Source organism: Narcine bancroftii, chromosome 1, assembly GCF_036971445.1.
Source record: "Narcine bancroftii isolate sNarBan1 chromosome 1, sNarBan1.hap1, whole genome shotgun sequence".
NCBI lineage: Eukaryota > Metazoa > Chordata > Chondrichthyes > Torpediniformes > Narcinidae > Narcine > Narcine bancroftii.
Genome location: NC_091469.1, coordinates 114927498 through 114941010, shown reverse-complemented (window position 1 = coordinate 114941010; position 13513 = coordinate 114927498). Strand labels below are relative to the sequence as shown.

Genomic DNA, 13513 nt, shown 5'->3' with positions numbered 1-13513 from the left:
GTCTCTAATTTCCCTTGTTATCCACGGTTGAGTCACCTTTTTTGGTTTATTTTTATGCCAAACCGGTATAAATGATTTTTGCAATTTCTCCATTAGATCTGTGAATGCTTTCCATTGTCTATCCACAGTCAACTTCCCCATAAACACCACCCAATCAATCTTACTCAGCTCCCATCTCATACCATCGTAATTCCCTTTATTTAAATTCAGGACCTTAGTCTCGGTTTTAATTTCATCACTCTCCATGTCGAGTGAGAATTCGATCATATTGTGATCGCTCCTACCCAAAGGGCCTCGTTCAACAAGATTGTTGATTAGCCCCTTATCATTGCATAATACCCAATCTAAAATGGCCTGCTCCCGAGTTGGTTCCTCGACATATTGGTCTAGATAACCGTCCCGTAAACATTCAAGGGATTCCTCCTCCTCTGTATTTTTACCAATTTGACTAGTCCAATCTATATGCAAATTAAAGTCTCCCATGATGACAGCTGTTCCCTTATTGCACGCTTTTCTAATTTCTCTTTTAATGCCTTCCCTCACCTCTACACTACTATTTGGAGGCCTATATACCACCCCCACTAACGTTTTCCGCCCCTTGCTATTCCTCAGTTCTACCCATATAGATTCCGCATCTTCTTATAGTGCCATGTAGTCACTACAGGGATAATTTGCACCACCTAAATCTTCTTATAGTGCCATGTAATCCCAGCAGGGATCTTAAAAGTTAATCAGCAACCCAATGGCTAGACCCAACTCTGGCTTCATTTCTTTACCAGAATTATGTCTTATGCCAAGTTCATGATAAGCTAACACTTTAGCTTAACAATACCCATCTCAGAAGATCGTTAGAAGCTGATGGGGCTGCCAAATATTGGCCCAAAAGCTGGGATTCATAGCATGACCAGTAAATTCCAAGGCACATGTATAATTTTCCTTTGGAATTTTCAATTAGCTTCAAGATCATTGTGTAGAGAATAATAAACCCAATTAAGTCATATGCTCAATTATAAACTTTTATTTCAAGATTTAAAGCAAGACCATTTGGTTAATAAGAGTATAAATGTACAAGTCAGCAAAAATAACTTGTACGAGTTAACAAGAATGCAACTGAACCTGTTCATTAAATGGTTATTTATTATGATTTAAAGCTAATGCTTTATTACTCTAGAAATCCGTTCAGTTTCTAATACAATGTCAGATTTGATCCTCAGATCAAACTCATTTTAAAGTGTGCATTGATTCTAAATTCACCTGCAATTCTTTGTGCTAGAGCATTTTAATTCTGACTTGGTGCATTGGAGATATTTTCTGAAGAAATGGTCATTAAATACTTTTGTTTATCCCAGTTTGCTCCATTATATAGGATCTGATTACATTTCATAAGCTCTATTTTGTTTTATACAGAAGTAATAGCATCCAGTGAAAATGTTTAAATTACTTATAGAGGAGCTTTCCCCATTATAGTGACACCAGTTGTGCTTTCTTCCATGAGAGGAGGTTCGTGTCGACTGTAACAAATTGACGAGTAGTTATAGCCCTTTGGTAAAATCCCATACATTTCATTAGTGAGTCAATGTAAATTATGATTTAATAACCAAATTAATCAAATCATGATTTATAGAAATTAAAGCACACTTCAACACTTTAAAACAAATCCACAACAATTTTTGTTCAGGCCAAGCACATATTTAGTATAGCAGGCATGTTCTATACATGCAAAAAAAAAGCACTACAGGAAAAGGAAATGATTGTAATAACAAGTAAATCACCCAGACATTTTAAAATAAAAAGCAGTAACTCTATCACCTGGAAGGCAAAGGGAAGAAGGCGCATGATAACATGACCACATCCAAATTCTCTTTCAATTCATATGTGGCTTGGAAACCTACCACTCTTCCTTCCCCACCGCCAGCTCCGACATTACACCTCCCTAGCTGCAATCTGTGAAACTATCTGCACTTCACAGACTGCAGGATTTCAAAGCAACAGCTCACCACTATATTATCAAGAGCAAGCAGAGATGGCATACAAAATGATGATGAGTATAGATAGAATCAATGCAAGCAGGCTTTTTCCACTGAGGTTAGGATAGATTAAAAACTTCAGGACATGGATTAAGGATGGAAGGGGAAAAGTTTAAAGGGAACATTGGGGGTACTTCACACACAGAGTGGTGGGATGTGTCAGCTGAATGGGCAGATCCAGAGTCAGTTTTAACATTTAAGAAAAATGTGGACAGGTACGTGGATGGGACGGCTATCATGGGATACAGTTCGGGTCAGTGGGAAGAGGCAGAACGATAGTTCGGCACAAAATAGAAGGATCGAAGAGCCTGTTTCTGTGCTGTAGTGTTACATGGTTGTATGGTACAATTGTTGATTATGCCAATGGCAATCTTATTCCCTGAGTAAACAAAGAAAAAATGACAAATGTTGTACATTAAGTTATCAATGGTTAATTATCGAACCTTATAGATTTGGCTGCAATTTAGGTGGTGCAAATTAGCCTTTAATCACATGAGCTTTGGTGGAATTACTAATAACATTAAGAAAGAGTTATGAAAAATTTCAAATGCATATTGGGTGGAATTCTTAGTCACTACTACATTTGAAATAAATTCTATAGTTTTTCATGGTTTGGGCTGTGAGTCAGAGGAGGCGGCAACTGGAGTTCAGGTGACTATCTGGAGGAGGAGGAGCTTGGAGAGAGTGAGCGGGTTAATTGGTCAAGGGGCCAATAAAAGGAGGGTAAGCATAGGGGAGTGGCCAGCGAGGAGCGGTTCAGTGAGTGAGTGAGTGGCACAGTGAGGGAGTGGGTCTTTGAGGTTTTGGCTCAAGAGGCTTAGGTGAGCAGAGGCTGAGAACAAGCGTGCTGGACTAAAGTTAAGACATTCACAGTTAATTTAATATATATGTTTATTTTTTACTTTGTAAGGTGTGAGGAGAAGGAGGAAGGATGAGTGTGAGGGCAGTTTTCAGCTCTCAATGTCACATGTGGGAAGTCATGGAGTCTTCACGTCTCCTGGACATCCACGTGTGCACAAAGTGGGCTGAGCTGTAGTGTCTAAGGGACCGAGTCAGGGAACTTGAGCTGCAGCTCGATGACCTCTCTCTGGTTAGGGAGGGTGAGGCTATCACGGACAAGGAGTGTGACCTGAAGGACCGGGTCAGGGAATTTGAGCTGCAGCTCGATGACCTCTCTATAGTTAGGGAGAGTGAGGCCATCACGGACAAAGAGTGTGGCCTGAAGGACCGTGTCAAGGAACTTGAGCTGCAGTTCGATGACCTCACTCTGGTTAGGGAGAATGAGGCTATCGTAGACAAGAGCTACAGGCAGGTGGTCGCACAGGAGCCACGGGAGGAGGGGTAGTGGGTTACCGTTAGGAGGAGGAAAGGGAGGGGTCAGGTTCATGTGCAAGCACCCGAGTCTGTAATCTTCAGAAATCGGTACTCCACCTTGAATACTGAGGAGGGTGATAGTCAGACTATGGTGGGCAGAGGTGTGGTATCAACCTCCGTGACCCAGAAAGGTAGGGATAAAAGGAAAATGGCGATAGTCATAGGGGATTCAATGGTTAGGAGGACAGACAGAGGTTTTTGTGGACGCGATAAGGAAAACCGGATGGTGGTTTGCCTCCCTGGTGCCAGGGTCCGGGATGTGACTATGCATGTTCAGAACATCCTAAAAGGGGAGGGTGAGGAGCCTGAGGTTGTGGTACATGTTGGTACCAATGATGTTGGAAGGAAGGAGAAACTGGTCCTGCAGAATGAGTATAGGGAGTTGGGTAGGGAGCATAAAAGGAGGACCACTAAGGGGGTAATCTCTGGATTGCTTCCTGTGCCACGTGACAGTGAGGGCAGAAATAGAATTAGGTGGAGGTTAAATGCATGGCTAAAGGGGTGGAGTAAGAGACAGGGTTTCAAGTTCTTTTTTGAGGAAGATGGGACGTGTACTGTAATGATGGGTTACATCTTAATCCCAGAGGGACCAGTCTCCTGGCAGGGGCATTTGCTAGGGCTGTTGGGGGTGGGGTTTAAACTAGTATGGTTGGGGACAGGGTTTCAAGTTAGGCAGGACAGCAGGGTGAGGGTTTTTAAGCTAAGGAAAGAGACAAGTTTAAATAATTTGAGGGAGGAAAAGCAAGAAGTAGTAAAAAGATGTTGTAGTGAAAATTGTTAGAATGGAAGAGAGGAGGATATGCAGAAGGAAGGATGTAGGAGATCCCTGAGATGTATTTATTTTAATGCGAGGAGTGTAGTAAGGAAGCTGGATGAGCTAAAGTTGTGGATTGACATGTGGTATTATGTTGTTGTGGCCATTAGCGAGACATGGTTGAAGGAAGGTTGTTCCAGGATTACGCTGCTTTAGATGTGACAGAGTTGGTGGATTAAGAGGGGAGGTGTGGCATTACTTGTCAGGGATGATATTACAGCAGTGCTGAGGCAAGATAGATTGGAGGCCTCGTTGAGGGAGGCAGTGTGGATAGAGCTGAAAAATAAGGTAACTATTATGGGGGTATATTATAGACCTCCAAATGGGGAAAGGGAACTAGAAGAGCAAATGTGCAAGGAAATAGGTGAGATGTGCAGGAGAAATAGGGTGGTGTTGGTTGGGAATTTCAATTTTCTAAACGTAGATTGGAAAACGCAGTCAGTAAAAGGGCAGGATGGCTTAGTATTTATGCATTGTGTTCAGGATTGTTTTTGCAGCAATATGTTGAGACGCCAACTAGAGGGTGAGCAGTGTTAAATCTGTTGTTTGGGAATGCAGTGGGACAGGTGATGGAGGTAAGCGTTGGAGAGAACTTCGGATCCAGTGATCATGGGTCCATTAGCTTTGGCTTAATGATAGAAAGGGATAGGTTGGGTCCGAGGTTGAAGGTCTTCGAGTGGGGGAAAGCCAGATTTGGAGAAATGAGAAGGGATTTGCAGAGAGTTGTGTGGGCTGATCTTTTTGCCGGAAAGGATGTAGAGGAAATTTGGGGGGCACTTAGGGGTGAGATTTTGAGAGTACAGGATCTTTATGTTCCAGTCAGGCCGAAGGGGAAGACTAAAAGTTCAAGGAAGCCGTGGTTTTTTGGTGAAATTAAGAAGTTGGTTTGGGACAAGATGGACGCCTATACCAAATATAAAAAAAACAAGGGATTGAGGAGATGTATGGTCATTACTTAGATTGCAGAAAGAACCTTAAGAGTGAAATTAGAAAGGGAAAAAGAAGGTATGAGGAGTCCATAGCTAATAAGGCGAAGGTGAATCCCAAGGGTTTTTACAGATATGTGAACAGTAAAAGGAGGGTTAAGAATAGAATAGGTCCACTGGATGATGGGAATGGTGAACTATGTCAGGAACCGTATGAGATGGGAGAAATATTGAACAATTTTTTCTCGTCCATATTCATGAGGGAAAGGGACATTGGGCTATATGAGATAAGAGAGGCAAAGGGCTTAGTTATGGAAAGGATAGGGATTAGAAAAGTGAGAGTTTTGGAGCTTCTAGGGTCAATTAAAGTGAATAAGTCTCCTGGTCCTGATGGGATTTTTCCCAGGACTTTAAGGGAGGTTAGGGAACAAATAGCGGGGACACTGACAGTGATTTTTCAAAGATCACTGGAGGAGGGGGTGGTACCACAGGATTGGGGGGTTGCAAATGTTGTTCTATTGTTCAAAAAAGGCAGTAGGTGTAGGCCAAGTATTTATCGGCCAGTAAGTTTGACTTCTGTGGTGGGGAAGGTTATGGAGGGTATTCTTCAAGATAGTATATACACATATCTGGATAGGCAGGGATTGATTAGGGGCACCGAGCATGGGTTTGTAAAAGGAAACTAATGTGTGATGAACCTTGTTGAGTTTTTTGAGGAAGTGACAAAAAAGGTGGATGAAGGTAGAGCGGTGGGGATGTGATCTATTTGGATTTTAGTAAGGCTTTTGATAAGGTTCCGCATGGAAGGTTAATAAGGAAGGTTCAGTTACTAGGAATTAGTAGAGAGATTGTGACATGGGTTCAGAGGTGGCTGGGAGATAGACAGCAGAGAGTCATGGTGGACAACTGTATGTCAGGTTGGAAGCCTGTGACAAGTGAGGTGCCTCAGGGATCGATGCTGGGGTTCCTTGTTGTTTATCATTTATACTAATGATTTAGAGGAGGGTGTGGTTAATTGGGTAAGCAAATATGCAGATGATACGAAAATAAGGGGAGTAGTGGATAGTGAGGTAGATTTTCTTGGATTACAGAAGGATTTGGTTTGTTTGGAAGAGTGGGCTGAAAGATGACAGATGGAATTCAATGTAGACAAGTGTGAGGTGTTGCATTTCGGTAAAAATAACCAGAATAGGACATATACAGTTAAGGGGAAGGCATTGAGGCACGCAGAGGAGCAAAGGGACCTGAGGGTTATGGTACAGAGTTTACTGAAGGTGGATTCCCATGTAGACAGGGTGGTTAAGAAGGCATATGGTATGCTGGCCTTGATAAATCATAGAATAGAGTATAGGAGCTGGGAGGTGATGCTGCAGCTGTTTAAGGCATTGGTGAGGCCAGGTTTGGAGTACTGTGCTCAGTTCTGGTCTCCAAATTATAGAAAGGATATAGATAAGGTGGAGAGGGTGCAGAGAAGGTTTACAAGGATGTTGCCTGTCTTACAGCATCTGGATTACAGGGAGAGATTAAGGAGACTGGGACTTTATTCATTGGAACATAGACAACTGAGAAGTGACTTGATAGAGGTATTTAAAATTATGAAAGGAATAGATAGACTAGACATAAACAGACTCTTTCCCCTGAGGGCAGGGAAGGTTGGAACAAGAGGACATGAATTTAGGGTAAGGGGGCAACACTTTAGGAGAAAAATTGTCACTGGCCATTTCCTTTGGGGGTTATGAAACAGTGCACATAACAAGACAATTAGGTACGATTAAAACAGTGGTTAAAGCGAGTGGTGGTAGAATGGAATGAACTTCCAAATGAGATAGTTGTGTCAGGGCCCTTCTGCCATTTAAGAGAAGGTTGGATGCGTACATGGAGGTGAGGGGGTTGGAGAGTTATTGGCGGAGAGCGGGAGGTCTGAGCTAGTGGAGTTGTTCTAGTGAACTGGTGCAGACTCGAAAGGCCGACATGGCCTGTTTCCACTCTGTAAATGGTTATATGGTTATATGTGAAGCAGATATTGGGCTGGAGAAACAGCATTGAGATTTTATTGGCAAAGTGGGACCACAAGCATTGCCAGTTGAATGGCTTCTTCATATATTATAATAATCTCCAACTTTTGGTTAGAATATCAATTAATTCAATGATTCTTTTGTGACCAAATATAGATATGCTCTTGGAAGATAAATTGGGGAAGGTATTTTAGTGTAGGTCACATACAAACACTTTAAAACAGATTTTATTTCAAATACTGAAGCTTTGCTCATGCTGGACATATCAGGGCCATCAACCTTTGCAAAAACTTTGGAGAGTGCCCAAGAGACTTCATTAATGGATTATTTTTTGCAAAAAGATAACAGATGAAAGAGCTTGTCGGAGCCGCCTACTGTCTGGAGTGAATCTTGCTGTTCTAGGAGGGTCATGTGGTTTTGCAAGCAAAGAGAGTAAAGCAGGCTTTCTCTCTATGTGAGAAAGAGAGAGCGAGAGACACACAGAGATCACTTCTATAGTTTTACAGTCAGCAGCACCAACTGGAAATGGAACAGGACAAGCTGGCAAGCTTGTGAAAAACTTGATTTGGAAGATGGCTTGTGAGTGCTTAGTTCTTAGCCCTTGTGGTTCATACAAGAGGAGAGGACTGGGTGTCTAATGTTTCACTTGGAATAAGAGAAACAAAGAGGCACTCTGTGGTGACCTGAAAGAAAGAGGTTATCATCTGGAGAACCCTGAGGGGGCAAGTTTCTTTGGCAAGACACTTAAGTGGCTGATGGAAGTAAATCAGTTGTGGGTGTCAGCATACAACAAATCTCTCTGAAAACTGACAAGAAACTTCCTGAGTGGTTACCATTTACCTTTCAAGCACCAAAGCCTGGTGAACTTTATACATGTTAAATTCTGTGCACAGTATAAGAATTGCCTGTAACCAGTGAGCTTGGAGGAATGAGAAGTGAGATTGGACTATGAACCAAAGAACTTTTCTGAACTTACACACACATTACATACATGTACGCTTAGAATTAGAAGGGGGTTAAGTTAGGTGAATTAAGTCAATAGTGATAAGTTAAAGTGTGATTCTGTTTTCATGTTTAAAGATAATTAAAAGCAACTTTTGTTTAAGTAACCATTTGTCTTGGTGAATATTGCTGCTGGGGTTTGGGGTCCTCTGGGCTCATAACACTTTTAAAACAGTGATTTTCAAACTGCCCCTCTAAACTTGCATTCTACCTTAAGCAATCCCTATGCCATAGGTGCTCTGTGATTAGGAAGGGATTGCTTAAGGTGGTATGTGGGTGGAAAGAAAAAGTTTAAAAACCACTGTTTTAATCGTACCTAATTGTCTTGTTATGTGCACTGTTTCATAACCCAAAAAGAAATGGCCAATGACAATTTTTCTCAAGCAAAATATTTCAGTAACAATTGGGTCAAGAGCAATGGTTCTCAACCTTCCCTTCCCAATCCCTTATTAAACACAGAGCACTTATGGCATAGAGATTGCTTAAGGTGGAATGTGGGTTTAGGGGGCAGTTGAAAAAGATTTAAAGCGAAGAAACCTGGTTGAAGCTCTAATCATCCCCCTATCAGATTACAGGCTCTGACCTCTCACCCATTGAAGACATCTATGTGGGGCCCCGCCTCAAGAAGGCAGCCAACATCATAAAGGACCCCCACCATCCTGGTCACAACCTCTTCTTGCTTCTACTTTCGGGAAATAGTCTCAAAAGCCTGAAGTCCAGTATTTCTAGGTTCCAGAAGTTTTTTTTTTAACTGGCTATCAGGTTCCTGAATTTCCACTTACAACTCTAATCATAAAAGCTACTCCAGCACCACAAAAGTTCCTGTCTGCACTATTGAAATGCCAGTTTTTTTCCTTGTATTACAGTAACTGTATTTATTATCTCTTTCTATATGTTAATTGTATGTATAATATTGTAGATGTGTTTTTTTTAAACAAAGAACCTGCTTGGCCTGCAGCAAATAAGAATGTTGGTACATTTTGAACTTATGTGTATGTCAATAAACATTATCATCAGAAATGTGGTACAATCATTTTAAATCAGTTTGCTTTAAAATATCCAATTTTAAACAAAGCTAATCAAAAGTAAATACAATATGTGCTCTCAATTTCAAGAACACACATTGGATATTGATCAATAAGTTTGCTATAATTTTTCATAAAAGTATTGGTGCCTAATGGGGATTCTTCTGATTCTTTGGCATTATAATCAGAAATTACATTGCAAGACATCTGTGGAAACATTGGAATGAACCATATCCAATTATGTTTATCGTAGAGTTTTGTGTCAGATATAAATGAACAATTATTATAGGTTTAAACTTTGAAGTACAAGACGGTAAAGCTAAAGAGGTGATATTGCCTAATGCTGTGCAAAGCATTTACTTTATTAGCATTGTTCAGTAGGATGGCATAAAGTTTTGTGGATTTCAGATTGAAAACTTCTTGTAATCCACGAGGCAGCTTGTCTGGATTACCTCAACAGTTGCAGGTCCATCTGCAGAGAAAGGTCAGAACAATAAAAATTTTGACAATTTTAGGAGTTTAGGTCAAAAGCACCTTTTCACCAATAATTCAACTTAAATAAAGATTTTACTCTAGAATCCTTGCTACCATACTTAATGTCTCCCCACTTGAATTAAATACATCTTACCGAATCATACTGTGGGTATTAGTTCACATGTCACCAAGTTACACTCTAGAATTGTAAAGACACTGCACCATGATCAGAAGTTGTTTTTCTGTTTCATACCCTCACGACATTTGCTTCATGCTCTTGTGTTAAGCAATGCTGGGTCAGATTTAGAAAAATACTCCCAAATTTGCTTTTAGGACAGAGCAGAGTGAGGACATCCTCTTCTGAATTATTGCACCATTTGTTTTACTTAGGTGTGGGCAGACTTGCCTAAATAATATATGAAACAAAGGTTTCCACTGTAAAGCAGTACATCTATTCTTTCTGAAGTTATCGTTCAATTCTCTTTTTAAGTCATAAATTGATTTTTTCCGCCCCGACTCCTCCACTATGAGCACATAATTCCAAATTCTAATTACTGATCCAAAATTATTTTCAGAACAAAATTTTAAATATAGCGTTTCCTTGATCCTTGAACCATACGTCAAAATGCTTTTCTATTCATCCCATTTATACCTGTCATGATGAAATCTCCTCTCAACTTTGAAAATCTATTCAGGTTATCCAGGTTAGAGTAGAACCACACCCCCCTGGAACATTTAATAAAATCCTCAAGAGGGTAGATGAGATACAAACTTGAGAACATGGTTTAAGAGTTTCAGGGGAAAAGTTTAGGGGGAACTTCACACAGAGTGGTGGGGGTGCAGAATCAGCTTCCAGATGAAGTGGTTAATGCAGGCTCAATTTTAACATTTAAGAGGAATTTGGACAGGTACATGGATGGGAGAGGCCTGGAAGGCTATGGAGTGGGAGAAGGAAAAAAAAAAATGGTTTGGCACAGACTAGAAGGACCAAAGAGGCCGGTTTTTGTGTTGTAATGTTCTATGGTTCTAAAGGAGCACTCTCCTATAAGTGTCACTAGCTGAGGAGGAAAGAATCATTGAGGAAGAGACATTCTGAAAGCTAAAAGTATAAACACAAGTCAACTCATCTGAAGCCAATCCAGAGTTTTTTTAAAGATACATCATCATTTTCTTGCATTTGCCTCTATTTCAAAGATCTTGCAATACATGAAAATGCAGGAGAAATCTCAGGTTATGTAGCATCCATAGAAAATAAAAGGCAGTCAATGTTTCAGCTCTGGGTACTGCACTGGACCCCAGCATCTGCAGATTTTCTTGTTGATCTCCAAGCTCTTTCATGATTTCAAACCATTTTCTCTACCTACCACTTTCAATTATTTATGCATGAATTTTCTAAATCTTTTTTTTATTTTCAAAACAATTTAAATGTATAGCAATGGCAACAGGACATTCCAGACCAAGAGCCCATGCTCCCCAAATACACCAATTAACTTACAACCCTTGGGAGACACGGGAGAACGTACAAGCTCGTGACATGCAGTGCCAGAATCGAACCTGGGATGCTGACACTGTAATAGCACTAATCATTATGCTAACTGTACCATCCTAATATCTAATCTAACCGGTCAAGTATTTCTCAACCCATTGATGGTCCAATGGTTTGCTATAGATGACAAGGCAATGACAAATATTACAGATGCAGTAAACAAATAATATGCAAAATAAAGTCATAAATTTAATGCAAAAGAAAAAAGTGATAAAAAATTTTCCTATCTAAACAAAATTCCTGCCACTGATCTGGGAAGGGTGTCAAGCTTGCCAGCAGTACATCTCCTCCCACACGTTGGTGGCCTGTGGGTTTGTTCTATGTACTTAAAAAGTAAAGGAACATTTAAAGTGAAAAAAGATTGAGAACCATTGGTCCAGTCAATAATATCTGTTTGTTATTCCTTCTGAAATACATCATGTATTTATCGATTAAATTTCAGCTGCCAATCGCTATCATTCCAAAAATGTGTACATATCCTCTTCAATCACAGTTCACTACACTACAAAGTTTTGTGTCATTTGTCATGTGAGTGCAAACCAAAGTTAATAATATATTGTTGTGGGTGGGCAGTGAATAAAACATAACAGAGTTGTCTGTGAGCTGAATCAACAGAACCGTTTAATGTAAACTTTGCAGGAGCTTAAATAATTACAGTTGGTGTGATATCACAATCACCTGACCTGTGAAGTCACACATCTCCCAGAGTTCTTTGTGACTCCCCCTGCCACTGGAAACTTCTGATCCTGTGGGGGCTCACAATTACAAACGCTGGTTTGATAATGGAGTGGCATAACCCCCTCCCCCCCAAAGAACCAGATTCAGAGATGACACTGTAGTCTCGCTTATATAGCTAGAACTGGCCGATGGACACCCCCTGCGCTGGGAAAATGCCATTTGTACCAGCTGATCTAGGTCCACATGTACTGGCTCAAGGCGATCTACCGGAATCATTTCTTGCCTGCTGCCAATGTCTATAACAAATGTGGAGCTGTCATTCTGTACCACCTTGAAACGACCTTCACCTGGCCATTGGAACAGCGTCCTGTGCACATCCCTGTGCAGGAATACATAAAGGCAGTCCCTGAGTTCAGATGGAATGTATGAAGTTGTAGACCCATCAGGTGGCCAGGATAGGTACCAGTGTACCCACCTTCTCCCGTAACTATGTGAGTACTGAAGTGGGAGATTCTTGCTACCCACATACTGCTGGAATGAAATCCCCTGGGACCGTTAGCGGGGCTCTGTACACCAATTCTGCGGAGGACGTAGCTAGATCTTCCTTCGGTGCGGTACGGATACAGAAAAGTACCCAAGGCAGTTTATCTATCCAATCTGGTCCCTTAAGAGGTGCCATGAGAGCTATTTTCATATGACGGTGAAAACATTCCATTAAGCCATTGGACTGGGGATGAGAAGCCATTGACCAATTCAGTTGTGTGCCCATCAACTGTGCAATTGTGGACCATAACCCAGACGTCAACTGAGCTCCTCTGTCAGAGGAGGTATACATGGGTAGTCCAAAATGCACTATCCAATTGGTGATGAGGGCTCTCGCACAAGCTGAGGCAGAGGGATCGGAGAGTGGGACAACCACTGGCCATCTCGTGAACCTGTCTACTATTGTGAATAGGTGAGTAGCGACCTTGGACGGGGCAATGGGCTGACAATATCCATGTGGATGTGATCAAACCTACGCTGTGAGAGTGCAGATCTGTAGAGGGCTTTGGTATGGTGCTGAACCTTTGAGGTCTGGCACTGGATGCATGTCCTTGCCCAAGCGCTGAGCTGCTTGCACAGGCCGTGCTACATGAATTTGCCCGCCACGAGCCTTGTTGTCATCCTAATTGAAGGGTGAGCCAAACTGACCTGACGTCGCCACACAGCAGGTACAATAGGCCTCGGTTGGCCATGGATACGTCACAAAGTAGGGAGACATTTGCTGGAGCAAAACATGTATCCTCCAATTTCAGTCCCGAGAAGGCAGTGCGATACACGGCCATCTCCTCATCTTCCTCCTGAGCTGCTTGCTGCCAGAGCCGTGTAGCCTATTCCGGGAGCAGGCGAATGGACGGAATCGATGGCAGAGAGGGATACCGTGTCGGTGACTAGATTGTTCTTCCTGGTAATGTGTTTTAATGTAGTTGTAAACTCTGAAATGTAGGAGTGTTGTTGTTGTTGTCATGCCGACCATGGATCTGACAGCTGGCAAAGGCAAAAGTCAACGGCTTGTGATCCCTGTAGATCGTGGACCCTCTGCCCTCTAAGAAATTGCGAAAATGCCGTATAGACAAGTAGAGGACAATGAGC

General features: G+C 41.6%; 1 protein-coding gene across 2 annotated transcripts in view; it reads right to left on the bottom strand.

The window, feature by feature from the left end:
- Positions 1-1002: 1002 nt before the first annotated feature.
- The window catches only part of LOC138762909 (xanthine dehydrogenase/oxidase-like), a 223412-nt gene continuing 210901 nt past the window's right edge, over positions 1003-13513 (bottom strand). For both annotated transcript variants that reach the window (XM_069936426.1, XM_069936420.1), the window contains one exon: positions 1003-9655. In XM_069936426.1, the coding sequence (XP_069792527.1) occupies positions 9588-9655 (68 nt within the window). In that variant the 3' untranslated portion in view covers positions 1003-9587. The remainder of the gene's footprint in view (positions 9656-13513) is intronic.